Below are 21,536 nucleotides of genomic sequence, written 5' to 3'. Positions count from 1 at the left end.
ATATTCTTGTTATTCAAGAAGTAGCAAACTCATGTTCTAATATATGACATGACCTAAGCATGCGACCAATGCAAGGAGACAACATGCATGGCATCCCTCTTTCACTTAACCCATCACTGTAATTGGAAGATACGACCCTTGAAATTTTATGGTAGTCGTACTTGTGATAATGTGGTTGTATGACATCTACTCATGCAAGAAATGAATCAGATCGCATGCATGTTTACAACTCTAAATAGACAGAAAACTTCAAACAGCTATGCTGCAGCGCCCTGTTTGCTATAAACTATTGTGCAAAAGCCCTTGTGAGAAACGAAGAACCCATGGCTAAAAGTCTCATTCAGCCAGTGAAAAATTAATGTTTTCAAAATCATTTTTCTGAACTTTTAGCTTCATAACAATTAGTGATGTTTCTCATGATGGTCATTAGCATGTGAACAGCAATATAATAGAAACAGTGGAAGCTGCTTTTTTGCTATTGGTTGCACAGCCTTGTGATAAAAGGCTATTAAATATCGAAACAAAGCTCAAGCCTTTTTGAGAAAGAAATGATGCTTGCCACCAAGGTGGTAGCACAGTTGGAACGGGGCTTTACTTCCACTGGCGCGGTCCAGATTCAAAACGCATGGGCGTCGATTAAATATGGGGACTGGATGCCCCCACCTTGGACACACTTGGTGGGACTACTATCTGGTCCAGCTGGTACTGAGGTGGCGCTGGGGTGACGTACTCACACGTGGGGTAACCCACGGGTCGGAGAGGGCACGCGTAAACTTGCGACCCGCATCGAACATTCTCTAGTGGAAGGAGGGCCAGTGGGGGCTACTACGCGGGTGGGTTCTCCTTTCCTCCCTCCTATTTTTCATCAAAAAAAAATATGAAATGATGCTCAAGTTAGCTTACGGTACCTTTTGTACATTATCTCATCTCTTCAAGTTGTATACTATCATGTCTCAAACCTACCACCACCACTCAGGGTGGCATGGGACATGGCCGCATATTTCATAGGGTATAATACCCTGTGAAATATGCAAGGCCTACTAAATAAACAAAATATCAACAATATAATTTTCATTTTCAAGAATAAATTTTTATAGTTCATTAATTATTTCAGTTAATAGAAGTAGTCCAATTATAATACCCCAACATCCAAGGGTATCAAAATGTTCTAGATTCTCTCCATCTCCCACTAGAAAGTCCCAAGTCTCAACTAAATGCTAGGCATCTTGCATCTCTATAAATAAATATTAGAAAGTAATATGAGCTACGAATTAAGTAAGAATCCACATACACATGCACAAACCAATAAATAAACTAACAGTGAACAGCAGCATTATATGTCAATAATAAACATTGGAATCATACTAAATTATTATTATCGAGAGATGCACATGCTAGTTATCTAGAACTCAATAGACCACAATATTTCAATGCATAACATACAATCCAAATGATAATTCTCTCCATAACTAATTCATTTTTAGTTTTAGATTAACTTAAATCACGTTTCCTTGCCATGATGGAGCAATCGATAGTGCCATGTTTCCTATTCGTGCAAGACAATTTATAATATCACATTTCTTGCTCATGATAGGATCGATAGTATCATATTTTTCGCCCATGATGGAATAATTGATAGTGATTATTAAATTAATGTGGCTATTCTAGAACTCATACCCATCAGTTCATTTCAATAATTTATAGTGATTATTAAGTTATTTCAACTTTATACTAACAAATGTCATATTTTCTATCCATGATTGGGCAAACGATAATTTATAGTGATTATAATTTTCTAACCCTAAGCCCTAGGTTTTCCAACACTAATTACCTAAATTAACTAAATGAGGAAATTAGAATTTTTACAACAATTCAGGGGTTCAAGTATAGAACCTCCATGCCAGACCACTGCTTGATTGAACGATTGCACCCCTACATGAAACCATGCAAAACTAATGAATTAGGGAAGAATTTAGAGGAAGCAAAGGGTCATGGTAGATATAAACAATGAGAGAGGAGGGAACAAGACCGGCCAAATGATAGTGCTTGGCCACCAAAATTATTTGAATGTATGACACCTAGTTGGATTGAGGGTTAAGGGTTTGATCTAGGCAGGGACGGCATGACAATTGTTGTCAATGATAGCATCCAATGGGATCTTGCAAAGATCAATTGGCTGCAGGAGACAATAGGGTGGATTCAAGGGAGAGATATCAAAATGAGAAGAGGAGAAATTGCTCAGATCTAGCAATTGGATCAGGCTCGGATCCTGATCAAGCCCTATTGGATACTGATCGGCCCTCATCTCCTATTTCTCCACCATAGTGGATTTAGAAGTTCCAAGGTGACACAAAATGAAATTCCCATAGGGAATAAAAGGAGGCCTGGTTAGAGTGAAACAATGGAAACAATAATATGTTTGAGAGGAGTATGTTGCCGACATAAGGTTCAAAAATTCTCCTCCTATAGCTTATCCACATAATTCATGAAGACTTCAGAATCTTTGGAAACTAATTAGCACCCGAGAGGTACGAGCAAACAATCAGTAATTTATTTCAGCTGGCCAAGGGACTTCATCCATGAAATGAGATGATATGATAGGGGAGTACAGTATAACCTTAATCATGTTCGTGAATCAGAATGAGCAATTATGATCTAACTGCAATAAACTACCTCCAAACACTCCACCCACAACTAGATATGAAGAATGAAGCCAATTATGCTTGAAGATTCCAAATTCTTCACTCTAGATATCCTAGTCCTTGAATCTCTCATCTTTAATCAGTGATTGGAAATTAGTAGATCAGTTCTTGTTTTTAAGAAGAATCTTTTAACTACATTCGTTAGGAAAATCGTCAATAGGAAATCCAGACACTCCACTAATTTTCGTAGATCGGGAACACTATTATTACAAGAATTACTGCTGCATAAACAGTGTGCAGTTCCTATGAAGTTTATTAATACAAGCATCGAGATCTACAACTAATAGACCTGGATTATGTTTGAGAGAATATGGTGATGTTCGATCGATCATTTAATTCGTTATATATCAATTCTTGCTATCTCAAAAGATTGTGAGATAACTTACATCTTTCCTTGTTACATAATGATACTATTCTTTATTTATGTATAGTACTTGGTTAGAGCTTGAGCTTAACCAGTCCATGGGAATAAAAAGCTATCAAAAAAGCCATTCAGGCAAGTGGTTGATCCTCTCAATAAAAAGGCAACATGTTTGCATTAACCATGGCTTCGCTTTGGAGTATCTTTTTGAGAAAATCCCTTCGCAGAATCAGAAGTACTAATCTTCCAAAAGAGACGTCAAGTTTTCCTTCACTGGTCAGTGCTTAGCCAAGACTTTTATAGACACGCTTCAAGAGTTGCATGGAACGCTTGCAAGATGCACTTTCAGTATAGTATTTTTTTGTGTCAAACGTCTAGGATATCATAAAGATGGTACTAGAAGATTTGCATAAAAGGCTTGCTACTAAACAAATTTGCACAAGGATTCATATGATTTCCCATTGCACTCTGACTCTGGAATCCTAATTAAATAATAATTTGCATCTTGATTGATAATTCTAATACATGCTCAAGCGGATCTTCTTTTTTTTTTTCGGTGTGCAATTTAGTAGGATATCATAGTAGATATAAACTTCGACCTTTTGCAGTATGATACCAATGCAGGCATGCCAGGGTTCCATCCTCTTAATCATAAATTTAACTTTGGACAGAAAGGTTTGTACTTCATATTAATTTCGAGATGTTTTGCCACCTATTGAAGGTATATCTTGAGGGATAGAATGATATGCTGCTTTGTCCACCCTTGAAGATTTTACATAGAGAAACTGGCATTATTGTTGCAAGACTGCAAGTTTGAGACATCCAAGGCTTATGATCTAGACCAAGGTGGGCTCAACTCTGGCAGCTTATGACCTAGACCCAAGGGCCCAAAAACAATTAAGCTTGTTGGGCTTTCAGCCATGTCAGACTCTAATACCCAAAATCTTAGCTTGGCCCAAATTTTATGGGGTTTAGATTCTTCTTTCGCGACATCAACCATGAGACTGCAACTTGCATAGCTCTCAAAGCACTCCAAACTCTTTCTTCCAGCCTCTCTCTTCCATCCATCTGTACAGCTCTCGAAGCAGTCATTGCGCGATCCAACAGTTGAGGTTGTTAAAGAAGGTAAATCATTCTCTCATACGAAAGATACAACCAAAACCCAATTTGATGAGGCTAAATCCTAGATTGGTCATGGACATAAAAGAATGTTGTTTCACAGCCAGCCACTTGGCTTCCACCAATATTTGAAATGGTGACGCTTTACTTGTGAGGTGACGTGAAAAAGAGGCAATTGTAACAAGCATCCAAAGTTTTCCTGTGACTATGTAAATTTAAAACATCTCGTAGTAGTTAGGACAGATGACTGGTTGATAAGGACGGGTTTTTGGTCTATACTAATACATATGTTGATGAGGATGATTTAAGCTTGACAGCATGCTGTCGTTGTATTAAGATAACTATGGCCGTGTCGAATGTAACTTCGGAGATTAGATGTAAGCAACGCTAAAGTTTGAGTGAAGCCTGACAAAAAGAAGCCTAGGAGCTTAAATGTGAAAGATCTTCCCCCTTTATATTGATCATAATTAAGTAACAAAATTTGAGAAAGTCCTAGCTAAGAGATTCGGTAAGACGATAAAGATAGAAAACAGGGATTTGCTCAGCAGATTTGTCCTCGGATGGGAAGTAGAAACAAGAGAAGGTAAGACCTGAGCCCCACAAATGAGCAAGCAAAGCCTTTCTCAATGTCAGTGTCCACCTTCCAAGATGCTTGTGTTAGTGGTTAATCAAGGATTTAAAAAAGTTGAGATGTTAATCATCCTGATGGGTGACCAAGATCAAGATGAATCAGCATTTCATTTTATATCAATAAAGGATGGAAGGTGGAAATTTTTTGAATTGAGATATGTTGCCTAATATATTGGGATAAAACTTAGATTAGCAACCACATTCAAACATTGGTTCTATGATCTATCAGTTAACAAATTTCATTTTAAAGTGGTAAGGCTGGAAATCATTGACTACATATATTAATATCATGTTGGCTGGTATCTTGAAAAATGTCACCTTATATCAATAAAGATATAATAGTATCGATAGGTGCTTGATGTTGACAAATACCAATAACCAGCTAATTGGACCAAGTCAAGTTTTACGAACATATATATATACATGTATATGTACTTTTCTATCTTAAGTGATATTTTGCATATGCGTCAATTGATTTTGATCTACTCTGCTTAGAAGTAAACCATAATAGTTGATAGGCTGAATGGTTTGACTTAATCAAGTCCAATTAGAAATAGCTCAAATCAGACGAGGTCAACCTCCATCTAGCCCCAAACCTTGGTCTCATGAAGACATTACAAACCACTCAATGTTTAGTTTGCTCACATAATAGCTGTAATGGAACTGGTTGTTGGTTAATATTGATGGTTAAACTCCTGACTCTTAATAGTCAGCTTTGGCCACCAACTCCCTAACCTAGACGGCGTACAAGCCTCTCACCCCTCACCAACTCCCTACTTATTCACCACTGTTATCCCATCTCTCTTTCATTGGATGCTATCTAAACTTATCTAAGTCTGATTTGGTATAACTTAGAACGGTCCAAACGAGATGTTTTTCTAAATAATTCAATCAAGAACCAGTACATCTAACCACGTCCTGCTAGAATAATCTTCATTTAAAATCTTCAATCATGGCCTACAGCTCCCTTCAACTAATTCTCACATCCTCTCGACATTTCAACTCACCTAGAATTAGTAGTATTATTCCCAGAGGACCAACCCAACCTTTTTCAAATTGGTGATCGGTTGCCTCTTTGATTAGCAAGAGATTATTGGTGATAAATTGATGGATCATTCGACCAGTTAAATCTTTTCATATATATATGTCAAACTCTCAGTATGCAGCACTACTGTCTTACACTGTTTTTGGTTGTGGAATAAGTTAATTGGTTTCATTTTAATAGAATGCCTACTCTAATCTTGGGCTCAGGAAACAGAGTTTGACAGGTTGTAGTGGAATAAATAGGTTAAAATGGCCTTAATTTGAGAAGGATGGGTTGAAGTGGTCTTACTCCACTACATAGAACAAATAAAGGGTTAGTTGTGCCATTACTCAAAGGGTACCTTCTATGGAGGGAGGGGATGGAGATATTTGGAAGGTGAGTAGTTCCATCTAGTCAATATTTATGAGACCCAATCTACCAATATGCCTACTGGCTCAGAAAAATATCGATTAATCTAAAACAACTCCTCAACTGCCCACCATATGTCATACCTAAATGCCATTTAAGAACGGTACATCGAACTAATTGTATTAGGTTTGTCTTCTTTTTTGTTGAAGTGTAAAGAGAGGCTGAGAGAGCAATCTTTTATTAGAAGATGGAATAATTACAGCTTTCTTTTGGAGTGTCGGTGGTCAGGGATGTTAAGTGATTCAGTTGATAAAAAAGTTTTAGGTTGGGTTACTGCCCTAGGTCTGACTTGCTTCCACCTTGGTTTCAACTAGACTGGACTTCCTCCCATCATAGTTCTCAGAAAGGGAAAAAGAAGTTGGTGGTTGTAATGAGATTGAAAAAAAGATCTCTATAGTTTATCTACTAATTTGAGAATTATCTATGCTAATGATCTGATAAACATCTATTTTTCCAATTAAAGCAAGAGGATCTAAAGCATGTCCCATACTGCGTAGAAAAGTGCGTTTTGGACTTCGAAAATAAAAAAAGATTTTTCTAAAAATAATTGTTTGACAATATCATCTAAAAAGAGTTTTTTTTTTTTTTTTTTTTGCGCTAAGACGGATGTATCCTACAGACCGAGTGCGAATACAATCAAAAAAAAGTCAAAAAATAATAGGATAGAATTCTTTATTTTGTTGGGTATTTTCAAAATAACAAAAACTAAGATTTATTTTAAATCACAACCAGCTGACCATTGTGGTGGTGGTTGGCTGACCCTTTTTTTCAAAAGAGGTTCAAACTCGAGTCTCTTCTCAAAAGGTGTATTCCCTCATCTCTTCAGGGAAAAAAGCCACACCATGATACACCACTATTATTAGATCAACTTCATTACGTAGACATTGGTGAATGTTCATTATTAGATCAAGCCTTGAGCTTCATTGTATCCTAAATTTTTATTGTATATTTTCCATGCATACTTATCTGGTGGGAACAAATAAAGCCTTAAGAAAAGCGCTGCAGTCCAAATCTGATATCATGAAACCTTTAGAAGGGGACTTTCGAACCACCCTGATAGAAGCATCTCAACTATTCTACGATGTATTGAACCTTTTTTTTTTTACTTTTTCCTTTTTCTTCTTCAGGTGACTCTTTCCCCTTTAAAGATACATTGCTCAACCTTTGAAAAAGGTTTCACTTACCTTGTTGCCCTGGGCAAAGGTTAGCATAACTGACAAACAAGATTAACAATAAAGTGTATTACTGACCAATATATCACAATAATGAGTTTGGAGTCACAAATTTTTCCTGCACCAAGCTACTAGAAACTTATCCATAATATGTACACTCTACATGGATTATATATGAAACTATTTGTGGTAATTTCAACCAGTTCCGGCACTTTCGAACTGAAATTTTAATACCGCAGAATTCATAGGGCTCTTATGTAAAAACACTTCCTATTCAATTTGATCAGCTAAAAAATTAATGTTACAATTTTAGCATACAACCCACAAGTTGTACGTGCACAAGCTGAATAATGGTTGCTCTAGTTAATAAGATATGAAGGTGGCCTATAAAAATGGTAGATAAGTATATTATTGTTGTATACTTAACATTTGCCATCTTTAATGACTTATTATATACTTATTTGTTATAGAAGTTATTTTGTACATCGGTGACTTTGCTTTGTATGATATATTGTGACTTGTTATTGTATACTTATTTGTTAAATATATGTAGTTTTTAATGAATTTATGTATTATATATTACTGATACTAATTTATGTAAACATTAAAACTTGCACGCATCAAATTTTGTTAAAAAGTATGATCCTGAATTATATTGACATAATGAGCATATAATTAAATTATAGATTATGGTGCTCTAGACTAACCATGTTGTCGATGCCTACCACAAGCCAGAAATGTGGTACTTATCGATGCCCTGCCACGGGTTGAAAGTATGTGTTCGCTATGCTCATTTTATGATTATGGTATTTTTCAGTGTATAATCTATATAAGTAATAGTTATTATCATTATAAAAATGTGGGTGTGTAGAAATACTTACTGAGTTGTAGAGCTCACACCCAGGGCCGGCCCGAGCGTTAGGCGACCGCCTCGATCGTCTAAGACCTCGGGCCAATGACCAAGGAAGCAAAGGCCTCGGGCCAATGACCAGAAGGAAGCAAAGGCCCCATATAAAACGGGAACAGGAGCTGACAAGAGTCTTCCCCTTTGATGGAAGGGTCGTGGAGAGAGTTTTCTGGCCTGCAGAGGGGCAATTTGGGATGTTGGGGACGGTAGTTTTGTTTTGGGTGGAGAGAGAGAGAGAGAGAGAGAGGAGGGATTTGGTTGGCTTGATACACGTCTGAAGCCACTCGTATCTTTCATCCCTTCTCTTTTTTGGTTTTGGTCTTGGTTTTCCTTCCCTCACATTACTCCTGATCCAGCTGGGCCATCAGGAAGAAAGATAGGGGGATTGGAGATGGACTTCTTGGAGGGTGAAGATTCTTTTAATTTTCTCCTCTCGGTTTCTTCTCCCCTCTTGGTTGGTAGAGAGAGCAAAGTAGGGAGGTTGGAGATTGAATGGCTGCTGTGCTGTGAGGTTGCAGTTGCTGCTTGGGTACTCGCTTGAAGGGGAGATGGTGGGATGGGACTTTTATTAATTAGATGGAGTGAATTTTCCATAATGCCCCTACTTTCTCCTATAGAGAGGGCCCTTTCTGGACAAATTCTTTCCTTTACCTTGACCATGAAGTGCCATAGAATAACCTTTTCCAATTCTGCACTTGCTTGACATGGTAAATACTACTGCCAAGCATTATCTCAGTTGTTTAATCAATTTTATGGACTTTTCCTTAGTATAATTACTTTTCCATGCCTCCATTCAAAAATTATATTAAACTAAAAAAAAAATTATCGGTCTTTGTTGCATTCATATATCTTCCTTGAAATAATATGCTTGATAGCTATCTATTTTTAATATCTTTTTTTAAAATATTTTATATTTATTAAAAAAATTTATTATTAAAAAAAAAGACCTCATTCACTAAATCTGTCTTAGGCCTCCAAATGTATTGAGCCGCTCCTACTCACACCACCTTTTTTCTTTTTCTTTTAGAGTTGGAGCATGCTTAGTCTTGGATGGGTCAGACGTAGAGTTTGAGTGATGAAGTCCTTAGTTAGTTTAATTTCAAACGCCAAACAGATAATTGAATATTTTATAATCAAACCGGTTTGATTATTTGAATACAGTGAATTTATTTAGTTGGATTCTTTAGCTATTATCTATTCAATTTTTGGATACTCATTTATCTTAGACCTTGCATGATCTCTAGCCGATCTAAGTGATGGATCTAGAATGTGACAGAAAAAATTCGTTTCTATTAAGAAGAATAAGGAGGCTTTCGAGCATACAATAGTCGACCATAATCCATATTTATATGATCTCAGCTCATGACTCTACATGTCGATGAGGGAAATTTCTAATCAACGGGTGCCCACAAAATGATTCTTAGATATTAAGCACGAAGGCATGCAGTGTAGCCTCATATGCGCCACTTGTGGTGGTTTTTTGGACCCACTCTTGTTAAAAGGGTGATTATGGCCAAACACATACTTCACAAACACGTTTCCATGATACTCATAAATCTTGCACCTTATTCACGAAATGGCCCACTTGTGTAATGTTTTTCATTCTTTGAGTGTAACGGCCCGCAGGATATTGCAAAATGAAAATATTTGCTAGACTTCTCTCAGAAAAAGGACAGAACAGTTGTTAGGCACTCACATCTTCTGGAGGAGGGAGTTCCCACCGACGACGTAAATAAAACGCTACTTATGATATCAAAGCCTGTCAACCACTAGTTATTAGGAGTCACATTCGAGGATGTAGAGTTGATCCTTTCCAAATGGATGGGTGACATGAAAAGGTTACGCAGGAACATTTTTTTATTTGTTTATTTTATTGCAGGTCTGCCAATACTCTTTGGAATCATTCTTAGGAGCTGGGGTTCAAGGGTAGAGCAGATCCTGTTTACCGTAGGGACTTAAAAAACAAAAACAAAAAGGCTATAAACTGGCTGAGATGCGTTGATTGTGGCCGGCTGGGGGAGAGTGCGGAGATAGCTGATTTTTTTTTTTTTTGGAAAATAATATCTAAATAAGGATGATAACTTATGACCCGTTACATCAATTCGGCTGGTAAACATTTCATTTTAAGTTTGTTTGGATTTGACATAAATAAATTTAGGTTATAAACGAATTGACCCACCTTAACCTATTTATTAAATGAGTTTGGTTGAGATTTAGACTTTTAACTCATTTAACTTATTTTGACCCGTTCAATAGTTAGGTCTCATTTAACATGTTTAAGACACGTTTAATCTTTTTAAAACCTACCTAACTTGTTTTATCTTGTTTAACCCGGCCAACTTAACTTGTTTAAATATATTTAACCCGTTAAAAGTATATTTAACCAGTTTAACCTAACTTCACATATTTAATAAACAGGTTATATGGATCGTATTGAAATACCTCTTTAATAAATCAGTTGGGTTCAAACTTAAATTTTTGACTTATTTATTAAACAGGTCGAATTCAGGTTGACGAATTTTTGACCAGACCCATATATGATCTAACACATACCCAACCTGACCCGACCCAACCCGATTCGATTGCCACACATATATCTAATGTTGTGGGTATTGTTGCTGGAAATTGGACCCGGGGCCGCCGCAAAGCCGGAGAAGGAGGAGCTCCGCTGCTGCAGGAGGCGGACGGCGGTGCGCCGGCCGGCTGCGTCCTCCACCGCGGGGGGTGTGCAAGTCCGAAGAGGGGTGGTGCGTCCAGTCCTGTCCTGCAAAAAAGCCGGTGGCCGGGCTCCCCGGCGCCGGCCCTCCGATGCCTAAGTCAGAGGGGGCAAGTATGTGGAGAGAGCGGGGGAGAGGAAGTGTATGGAGAAGACACAGAGGATATCTGGATAAGATCAAGAAGATGAAAGGGATGATGTCATCAATTGTGTCTGTGCTTCCTCCCACCCCCTCCCGGAGGGTCCAGTCCGGGGAGTTTTTGTTAGGGGTTTCTCAGAGTCCGTCTGGAGAGAGTCCTAAGAGTCCCCCCAGAGTCCCCTTCCTCTTCCCCCCAGGCTTCCTTTTATAAAAGGATTTGGTTACCTGGGAGGTGACAGGAGGTTTGTCCTGTTCTGTGATAATTGGGCACGATTTGGCCCATTAATGGCGTAGTGGAGAACGGGACCGGATCAGACCGGAACCAGGGAGTTGTCACGGTCGATCGGATCTGTTGGAGTTGTTGAACCGCCGGCCGTGGTGGGCCTGGGGTCCGTGGATGGTAAGTGCATTTATTACCGAATGAACCGGCGGTCAGGTAGAGCCATACGCTCTGATGGTTCAGTGATCCGGAGATCGTCTTGGGCCGTGTTCATTAAATGACTTGAGTGCATCGGAGACTTGAGGGAGTCTCGTGCATTAATGGCAGGTCGTGGCGAATGCCTGCAAAGATCTTATGCCTTGATGGCTTGAAGATAGCGGCAGGTTATAGTGGAGTTGTCAGGTCCCTTAGAGGGTCAGGTGGAAATTGGATATTTGGCTAAGGCATGGGCTTGGCCTGCTGTGCTCGGCCTTCTGGTCTCGGCTCTCTGGTCTCGGCTCTCTGGTCTATGAGCTCGAGAGCGGAAGAGCCCGATCACTTAGGATGAGCTCGAGAGCGGAAGAGCCCGATCACTTAGGATGAGCTCGAGAGCGGAAGAGCTCCATCACTTAGGATGAGCTCGAGCTTGCTGATGGATTTGGGTGCTATAATTACATTTGTGGGGTGGTCCATTTTTCCACCAACAGGTATCATCAAAGAAGTGGGGCTTGATCTTTTGGTCCGAATGGGCTAATTGGGTCTCTATTGAGAATGTAGTATATATATTCTTTTTAAAATCTCTTTATTTTGCATTCTTCTCATCTATATTCATATTATAGTTTTCTAAAGTGAATTTTTATTAATGCCCATCTTTTTTATAAGATGATTCCTTCCTCTGCAACGACAAACTACCATCTTCAGCGAAAACTTCCATGGTTGCTCACCCTCTCTAGTGGTCAGCTATCTCTAGTCGGCTACCAGACCCCTCTTCCCCTTCCCCTCCCCCTCTCTTGCTATCACCTCTATCTCTTGTATTGTCCCCCCCTCCCCCTCTCTCCATGAATGGATTCCCTTCTCGCTGCTTCTCCCTTTCGGGTCCCCCTAGCCTAAGTTAGCTTGGGAGTACCCCTCCCTACTAATTCCTAGTCTCCTTCCCTCCTCTCCTCTCCCTTTCCTTCCAGGCGTGCACCTCTCTCTTAGAGTAATGCCCCTCCTTTCTTTTCTTTCACCTTCTTTACCCCTTTATTTTCTTTCCTCTCTATGCCCTCCCTATTGGACCCCATTCTCCTTGCAAGGCCTCTATTGTGCCCCCCTTTGTATGTGTCTCTTCTCCTACTATTTCTTCTTGACTTCCCCTCTAAGCCCCACTCTATGTTGTTATATGACTTCTTGATTTTTTTGATCTAGAAAAATCATCAGACTCAACGTAGATCATTTTGGCCACTACAAGTGGAGCTGGATAAGATTTAGGAGCAAGATTCATTATATTAGAAAGTTGGTTTGCGTGCCAACTTTCAAATGCCATAACTTGGCTGTAAGATGTGTGATTGAAATTATCTTTTCAATACAAAGATAATTTTTCAAGCTCTACAATGCAACGCCACCTTTTAAGGATAATATATTGAGCGATAAAGCTCCAATTCTATCATTTGGATTTTGAAATAGGCTGGTTAAATCAAAAATTTACTTTTAAAAAAACTTTAATCGGATGTATCTCCTAATCCAGAAAGAATTAGGCAGTGCAATCGAATGCAAAATCGATGAAAAGTCAGAATCTACCTTCTATAGATTTTAGCTTTTTTATATTTATTTTTACTGATCATATCTATTTTAGAAAAGCTGAATCTTATTAAAACTAGAAGAGGAATCAAATCCAAATTATATAAGAGTGGACCTCAATACCATAAGTAGAAACTATGTATCATATTTTATTATTCATCAATAAAAGAAAAGAAAACTTAGATTCTACTTCCAACAACTTTCTATTTTTTCTAAATTTTTTTGAGAGATTCGAGTTGAGCAAGTTAAAAAAATTCTTTCTCATCTTCTCTCCCACTATATCTCTTTCTGTCTTGTACTTTTCTGTTTTATCTTTAATAAAATTCCTATGAGACTCTTCCCATCCTTTTCCTCAATTTTTTTTAAAAAAATTTCTTTTGATGCGTAGAAGAAAAAAAAAACCTCAGAATGGATGAGATTTACGAAGCCTGTAAAGCATAGTCATGAGCATACCAACTTGCTCTTTTTGAAGCTCAAGTTCCCAAGCAGATCGAGCTTTGAATTCACAACTCGAAGACCTTGACTAACGGGGGCTGAATTGAGGGTTTTTGATACATTTCGAGATTAAATACTCACCCTAAACTCAAATGATAAGAGTTGGTACTCTCCAAACTAAAATTCATTTTTCTTCTCCATAGTTGAGCTTGTAGGGTAGTTTATAATATAATAAGAGCAGTCCATCCGACTCTGAACAAGTAAAATGGAGTAGTAACCATGGAAATGCCGGTCCAATTGGCTTGACCAAATCACACCATGCCACATGATCATCCAGACAGAGCTAGACATGGAACAACCGACATTGCTTATCCTTTACTCTCATCAGTATGACATTACGAGGCCCCACATAGAATCATACATGTTGATTGTGACAGGGTAGTGGCATTCATTCTTACTTACCTTGGAGAGGACACCAATGTTGGGTCCCATGTAATTGGGTGCACCAATATTTTCCTGTAGGTGGAGAATGACCCTGCCTGTCTTCTTGCACAAGCGTAGAATTCCCAGGGGCGAGAGTTTTTCGCCCACTTTCCCCTTGTCGGAGCCCAAACTAACCCTTTTGCAACCACGCCACTTAACAACGATGGATTGCCAATAGGATCCCCACTAGGCACGCAAAATATCTCCACCAACCGCAACGGGCATCTAATTTGGGAAACGCGGTTCGGAATTATTGCTTTCATTGGCATTTTCCGTTTGGCAGGCCGTGGAACAAAAGTTGGCAGTTTTGTTTGCTATATTTCCCCTGAAGCCCATCTTTGTTCCATAATTCAAAAAAAAAAAAAAAATCGCATATAGCATCCTCTCTCTCCAACCTCACATAGTTTAGAGAAGAAAATATATAAAATAGATCCTGTTTCTTTCATGTTCGATCATGCATAATTGAATGGATCTCACATGGTACGGAAATATCCATGTGCTTCATATTTTAGAGACCGGATCACATTAGGCGAGCGTAGAAAATGTGAGAGGTTCCCAACTCAAATCATTCAAGGGGAGAAATGAAGTTAATATCTGAAGTCAATTTATCAAAGAAAGGAATAGTTTTCTTCTGGACGGAGCAGATCAAAGTCAAACGAACACACGGATATAATCAACTAAAGTTCAGTCCAATCCTCGGGAAACGCGTGCTCCGGCCAATTATGAAAGCTGCCAATCCTTTCCCATACCGTTTAGTCATTTACCGAATAAAAAAAATAAAAAACATCAAGTTCTAAAATAATTACAAGTCCCCGTCGGTAGGTGGCGCGGTTGTTGGACCCAAGGCCCTATAAACCCTCTCCCTTGAGTCCCCCTTCCTCCTCGCTCAGTAGTCCTCTTAAGATACAAGAAGAAGAAGAAGAAGAAGAAGAAGAAGAGAAATAGAGAATGGGGTCCATTGAGAAGCAGGGGGTGCCGACGATGTCGCTGGAGAAACAGGCGGCGGACGAGGAGGCGTGCATGTACGCACTGCAGCTGGCGAGCGCCTCCATCCTGCCGATGACTCTCAAGAACGCCATCGAGCTCGACGTCCTTGAGATCATCGCAAAAGCCGGCTCGGCGGCGAAGCTGAGCCCGGCCGAGGTGGCGGCCCAATTACCTACCAAGAATCCGATGGCCGCGGCCATGCTGGACCGCATGCTCCGACTTCTTGCCTCCTATAACGTTCTCACTTGCTCCGTGGAGGTCGACGCCGATGGGAAGCCATTGCGGCGATATGGCCCGGCACCGGTGTGCAAGTGGCTGACTAAGAACGAGGATGGGGTGTCCATGGCCGCGCTGACCCTCATGAACCAGGACAAGATCCTCATGGAGAGCTGGTAAGAGATAAAGACAACCATTTCTCTAAAAATTAAAATCCTCTCTAGCTCAAGCACAGATCGCGTTTCACGTCTAGAAATACCTTAATTTCCCAGAGTGTCATATCTGGGATTGGTGGACTGGAATGAGTTTGAGACCATCTCCAGCCTTGGGATGGGTCTGTATCTTTCGCCCTCTTTGAAACCACCATTGGTAGATCTCAAAGTAATCTTTCCTTCATCATTTATTTATTTGCACAAATCTCAAAGTAACTAGTAGATGATCCAACGATGGATTTATGCAGGAAAAAAAATACAGCTATTTTCCCTTGGTTGGGAAACGAGGTTCATGGCGTAGGTTTGAAGCTTCCAATTTTATTCTCTTGTCGTCTAGTACTAGAGAGTTACTTTAGGATAAGAACACAAGATAGCATACGCAGAATAAACTTCATTACAGCCTGACAAACCATAGCTTGTCAACAAGGCTAATAAACATAAGATTAGCCAAAATAACGATCATAGATAACTGTGAAAAAGATATTCGATTCTATCCATCTTAAGACAAATATTCTGTCTATCAAGACAAGATTTTGAAATATTAAACACTTTGGGATATCTTGAACCTTTGGAACATGTTCTAAATGTCTAGATGACAGTGAAAGAACAAGCTCGAAGATGCTTTGTCATCCATGAATTGTTTCCTATCACAATTGTTTTTTCATGATGCTTTGTCATCCATGTAGCTCTTATATAGAAGAATTAAGAAAAAAAATAAACCTCATGATTGATCTTGTAAATTATCTTCAACAACAATATTAGGTACTACTTAAAGGATGCGGTGTTGGACGGGGGAATTCCCTTCAACAAGGCTTATGGCATGACGGCGTTCGAGTATCATGGCACCGACCCCAGGTTCAATAGGGTGTTCAATGAGGGCATGAAGAACCACTCTATCATCATCACCAAGAAGCTCTTGGAGTTCTACAAGGGCTTCGAAGATGTTAATGTGCTCGTCGATGTCGGTGGTGGCATTGGTGCCACCCTCCAAATGATCACTGCCAAGTATCCTCACATCAGGGGCATCAACTTTGATCTTCCTCATGTCATCTCTGAAGCACCACCATTCCCAGGTTTGTTGTACTTGCTAGACCCTGTTTGTGTTCTTTCTGATTGCTTTGTCATGAGAAATTCCCTCAGATTCATTGGGTCCTACATGGCGTGATTTTGGTGCAGATGTGGAGCATGTTGGTGGAGACATGTTTGCTAGTGTTCCTAGCGGGGATTCTATTCTCATGAAGGTCAGTTTTGCCAACTACTTTATGATAGAAGTTAAAATGTTACATATTTAAATTAGTATATGTTTGTATATATTGGAGTAGTTTTGGTTAGGTACACGGAAGAAGAGAGGCCTAGACAATCAAATATAGAGTATATATAAAGCAAGAGCTGAACTAGTTTTTTAAGAGGCTTTTGCAGAGTATATATTACTATATGTATGACTAATGTGCAAGTGAGATATGTCCTTTTGGGTAGGTGAATCATCATTTGTGTTTATACTGGGTGCAAGCAGGTCAACTTAGGTCTAGAATGACTTGCAAATAAGCCCTGAAGTTAGAAATTTCTAAGTTGAGTCATAAAAATGGTGATCACAAAGACACATGGCATGCCAAAATTATGGAGCAGCACAGTACGTTGTCGCTATCAACCTACATCATATCCTTTGAAAATTCCTTTAAGAAAAACAAAAGCAAATTGAGTATTTGTTAGGATCGTACATCGTGGTTTATACTATATCCAATTTGGACCAATTATCTCGAGCCCTTTTTCATGTTCGAGTCTAATTGTCCAAAGAGGACCACATTAGCCTGCCCAACCTAAAACCACTAGAAAATTGCAGAAGCACACCACTATAAAATTGTACAAGCAATCTAGTGATTTTTGCCGACAAGCAATCTAAAAACACTAATTGAATGGTGAAATTTAGGTAATTAAAGCAAGTGCACAAGCACATTTCCATGGCAAAGTCTCTTTAGTCTAATTGATGTTACAAAAGTCTCCCAGAAGTATCACTTTTCTAATTGTTGTTCACATTGGCCGTCCAATGTCTCCAAGCCATTCACTATCAGAAGATCAAGAATTTAAAATGAGGTTTGCTGAAAACTTGGCTTTAGTTCCATAGAAGTCGCATTCACGAGTTTGGAACCTGTCAACACAAGACGTTCTTATCCTTCTTTCTTTACATTTCTTCTTTCTTTTGGGTAGGCAAGTGGAGCAATGCTTCCACACCTCACAACCACAAACACGAGGCCTGACCTAATCTTGAATAAAATATAAGCTAGCGAAAATGACTAACCATCCTTGTCCAAGCTTGTATCAAATGATTATTTGAGCTGGTTTTAACTAAAATTAGTTTCCATGCAAAGAGAATGGGCGAAATTAGGTATAAATCGAGAAAACCAATGGTCAATGTAGCATGGGATGCATGTTTAGTCTAGGCATAGGCGAGAGCAACCTACATTTATATGGAGCTGCACCATCCTTGATAAATAATCTCCAAGTAATTAAAGTTCAAATTATCTTATTCTTGCCAATGACTGCAGTGAAAATAGTTTTTTTTTTGTCGTAAATCTTAAAGTTTCACTTGTGCTCCAACTCATTTGAAGTGAAAATTATCTTTGCTTTACAATGAACATAGGAGTAGTGATGCACAAGTTACAATCCCCTAGGCATGGAGAATGAAATTTATCTATAATAAATTTTTAAGATAAAGAAGAGAGATCCACTTGCACTATAATTATCATGTCCACAGCTCGACAAGAGGTGTGACTATCATGGAAATCCCTATTAGTTTTAAATAATAAATTCTTTAATGCTAAAGAAATAAATTAAAATTTGCAATTGGATCACTAGTAAAAGAATCCTAAAGACTTGGACACATAATCTACCCTACATAGGTGTCTTATCCAAAGAAATAAAAAAAGAAAAAAAAAGAAAAAAATATATGCTGTATAGAAGTGCCAGAATATCTTACCTTGGAGTAGTTAATAGATATAGATTTTTTTTTGTTTTTGATAGACACACACACACACACACACACACACACACAGAGAGAGAGAGAGAGAGAGAGAGAGAGAGAGAGAGAGAGAGAGAGAGTTGTTAGTTTTGCTTAATATAATTCCTTCAGTAGGAAGATTATTTTATGATATTCTATAGGTTTTTTTCAACTTCCATGTGCATTGGAACTAATCATACCTGCCATTATATAGACATTAAAATAGCATGAATAAAGACGTAGCAAAATACAATTGCGGGTTGAATCGGTCAATATCAACTTCTGGTATTGGATTGAGATGCTTCCATCCTTCTGCATCCTATATGTTATATCTTATCTCGACCACTCAACTCCACTTCAGATGTCTCCGATTGGCTTGGTGGAAGAAAAGAAAAGTCCTCGGCTAAACATCTTGGGCCAATGGCTTCACTTTTGACTTGATCATTACCTCCAAAATGTTTTTTTTTTGGCTTGCAACCTTCAAAACAAGAACAATGAGTACCCTAGATTTAGCAACTAATTAAGGTTGAATAATGTGATTTGCAGTGGATCATGCATGACTGGAGCGATGAACACTGTGCGAAGATCTTGAAGAATTGCTATAAAGCTCTGCCGGACAACGGGAAGGTGATCCTTGTCGAGTGTATCCTTCCAGTAGCTCCAGAACCAACTCCTTCAGCACAGGGTGTCTTCCATGTGGACATGATCATGTTGGCTCACAACCCTGGTGGGAAAGAGAGGACGGAGAAAGAGTACCAGGCTTTGGCCAAGGGAGCAGGCTTCACAGGGTTTAAAGCACAGTATTGTTTTTCCACTGCTTGGGTTATTGAATTCACCAAGTAGATCGGAATATATATACTTTGTTTGATCTTTGCTTGTGTCGTCGATATTTGGTTGTTGGTTTTGGTTGAAAGTTTTTCATTCGAATCCTTGGTATTGTCATCATAATAAATACTGCTAAAGAGTAAAGAGCTGTACTGTTGTTTTAATTCCTACTTTTGTTTATGTAATCTATTGTTTTCCTACTTCTGTTCATATATATTGGTTTTGTTCCTTTGTAAGTGGCCTGAGTACAAACATATATAATAGGATTGGCTCCATGCCAGCATTGCCTCAACTAAGAAGTATCGGTCTAGAATATAGATATGCAGCTATCAAGCATCCTGCTCGGTCTTTTAATTAATTTTGTGAAAGAAAGTAATGTAAGACTGCACATATCCAATCTGATTAACTAATGCTTTTATCACTGAAAACAACTGAAAAAAACTCCAGTTCCTTTCATATGCTAATTAATATTAGTTCTTTCTCTTGTAGAGAACCAAAACATCAAACAAGTACTTCCACAGATTTCATGAGACCCAAGCCGGTCTATGGTTTTAGGCATGCTAATTTTGCAGAGCACAGAAGTCTTTCTGGAATTACCTCAACTATATAATCAGAAAAATTGTGGCATTTCTAATTTCTTTTCACGCCGGCCGGCCGAAAGGTCCGAGCCTTGACCTAGTACAACCCCGAAAATTTTAAAATGGTTATCGGTTGCCAATTTGGCTACATAACTTGTTTCTTTTTCCAAACCGACCTTGGGGGTTCGAAGTCATTATCATGGATCTTCTCTAACAACGTTAAGATGCACAACAAATACTTTAAGCATTCGAATAATAAAACTTAGCAAGCAAAATTGGTGAGCTATATATCCACATATTACATGTGTATGTCTTTATTGACTAAAGAAGCAAATTGCATAATATCAACTGCCGTAGGAAGCAAATGTGCTAATCTCAATGCTAGAATTTGATAAGTTCGTGGCCACGGTCAAATGCACCGTAGGCTGCATCCTTAGTCTAGTAGAGACAGTGCCAAACCTATGCATGTGTGCAGGTGAAATAGATTTACATACACCTACACCCAATTTACACGAAAAATTATATCGAGCACTGCATGCATCATGTGGCTATGAACCATGCCAACTAAGTCGTCTGATTTCAGTAGGCTCCATTCATCATGTATGCATCTCGATGATTGGCCCATAGAAATGAGACGACATGATTGGCATGGTGTACGGTCATGTTGGTATACGTGGTGTAGGATATAATTTGCCCAATTTACATAGTGTTTGCATACCAGAAGAGAGCAGGCAGGTCGGTCCAATGAGAAACAAGCCCAAGAGTAATTAATCTATTCTGGTTGGATCCCATTTAACAGGTTGGCATGGTCGCTACACTTGAGATGGTAAATATTGCTCTCAACAGTGGGTTATAAGCAAAATGTCAATAAATGAATTTTGAACTAGTTTCCACGGTCGCATGACGAGACTAGTTGGAATCTTAACGTGAAGTATTTTACATATAACCCTCTACATAATATTAAATTTACAGATATATTTCATTTGTTTTGTTTGAACTGGTCTCAGAAGACTGCTTGACATGACCAGCCCAAAATTTATATGCAACTCGACATGACCACGTTTAAAAAGACTAAGGTCATAATTATATACAAATAAAAGAAGAGAACAATAATTACGTGCAGGCCACCATGAACCGCGGTGCTTGTGGTGACCTAGCACTCTCAATCCTTGCACATACACACAAATAAAATAATAATAATAATAATAATAACAACAACTTAAATTCACTCTTAGGTGAATAATGTCCAACCTCTTTGTTTTCTTGCTCAGCAGCTGATGTGTGTATAATATCAACAATATAAAGAGTGCTCATTTGTGGGCACACGCGAAGCATTATTTGATTATTTTTTTGATCTTTTAGGACTAGAATGGGTGGGAATTTCAGATAAAAAAAATCAAAGAATAGCGTGACTCAAGCCCAAGTTATTCATACCAAGCTCCACGACTTTACTGACTGCACTAGTTAACACTTCTAATAGTATTAAAAAATAAAATATATCGTCAATTTGTTTGTAATTTATACCGAGTCATTAAAATGATGGATGGAAGGGCTATGCATTATTTAGTGAAGTCAAAATTTCAATGGACCAGACACATGGTTATCCGGGCTTGAGCCTAGGCCCGAGC

General features: G+C 38.7%; 1 protein-coding gene across 1 annotated transcript; it reads left to right on the top strand.

Annotated features, from left to right (window-relative positions):
• The first annotated feature begins 14,798 nt into the window (after window positions 1–14,798).
• Window positions 14,799–19,566, top strand: OMT1 (O-methyltransferase 1). Its single transcript, XM_008790507.6, has 4 exons — window positions 14,799–15,474; window positions 16,273–16,583; window positions 16,687–16,751; window positions 19,052–19,566. The coding sequence occupies exons 1-4, from the start codon at window positions 15,044–15,046 to the stop codon at window positions 19,346–19,348; spliced, it is 1,104 nt and encodes a 367-aa protein (XP_008788729.4). The 5' UTR covers window positions 14,799–15,043; the 3' UTR covers window positions 19,349–19,566.
• The last annotated feature ends 1,970 nt before the right edge of the window (window positions 19,567–21,536 follow it).

Source organism: Phoenix dactylifera, chromosome 16 (assembly GCF_051530095.1).
Source record: "Phoenix dactylifera cultivar Ajwa chromosome 16, Ajwa_hap1_PhDact_Kaust_v1.1, whole genome shotgun sequence".
Taxonomy (NCBI): Eukaryota; Viridiplantae; Streptophyta; class Magnoliopsida; order Arecales; family Arecaceae; genus Phoenix; species Phoenix dactylifera.
Note: the sequence above shows the minus strand (reverse complement) of the source record. Positions and strands in the feature narration are given on the sequence as shown.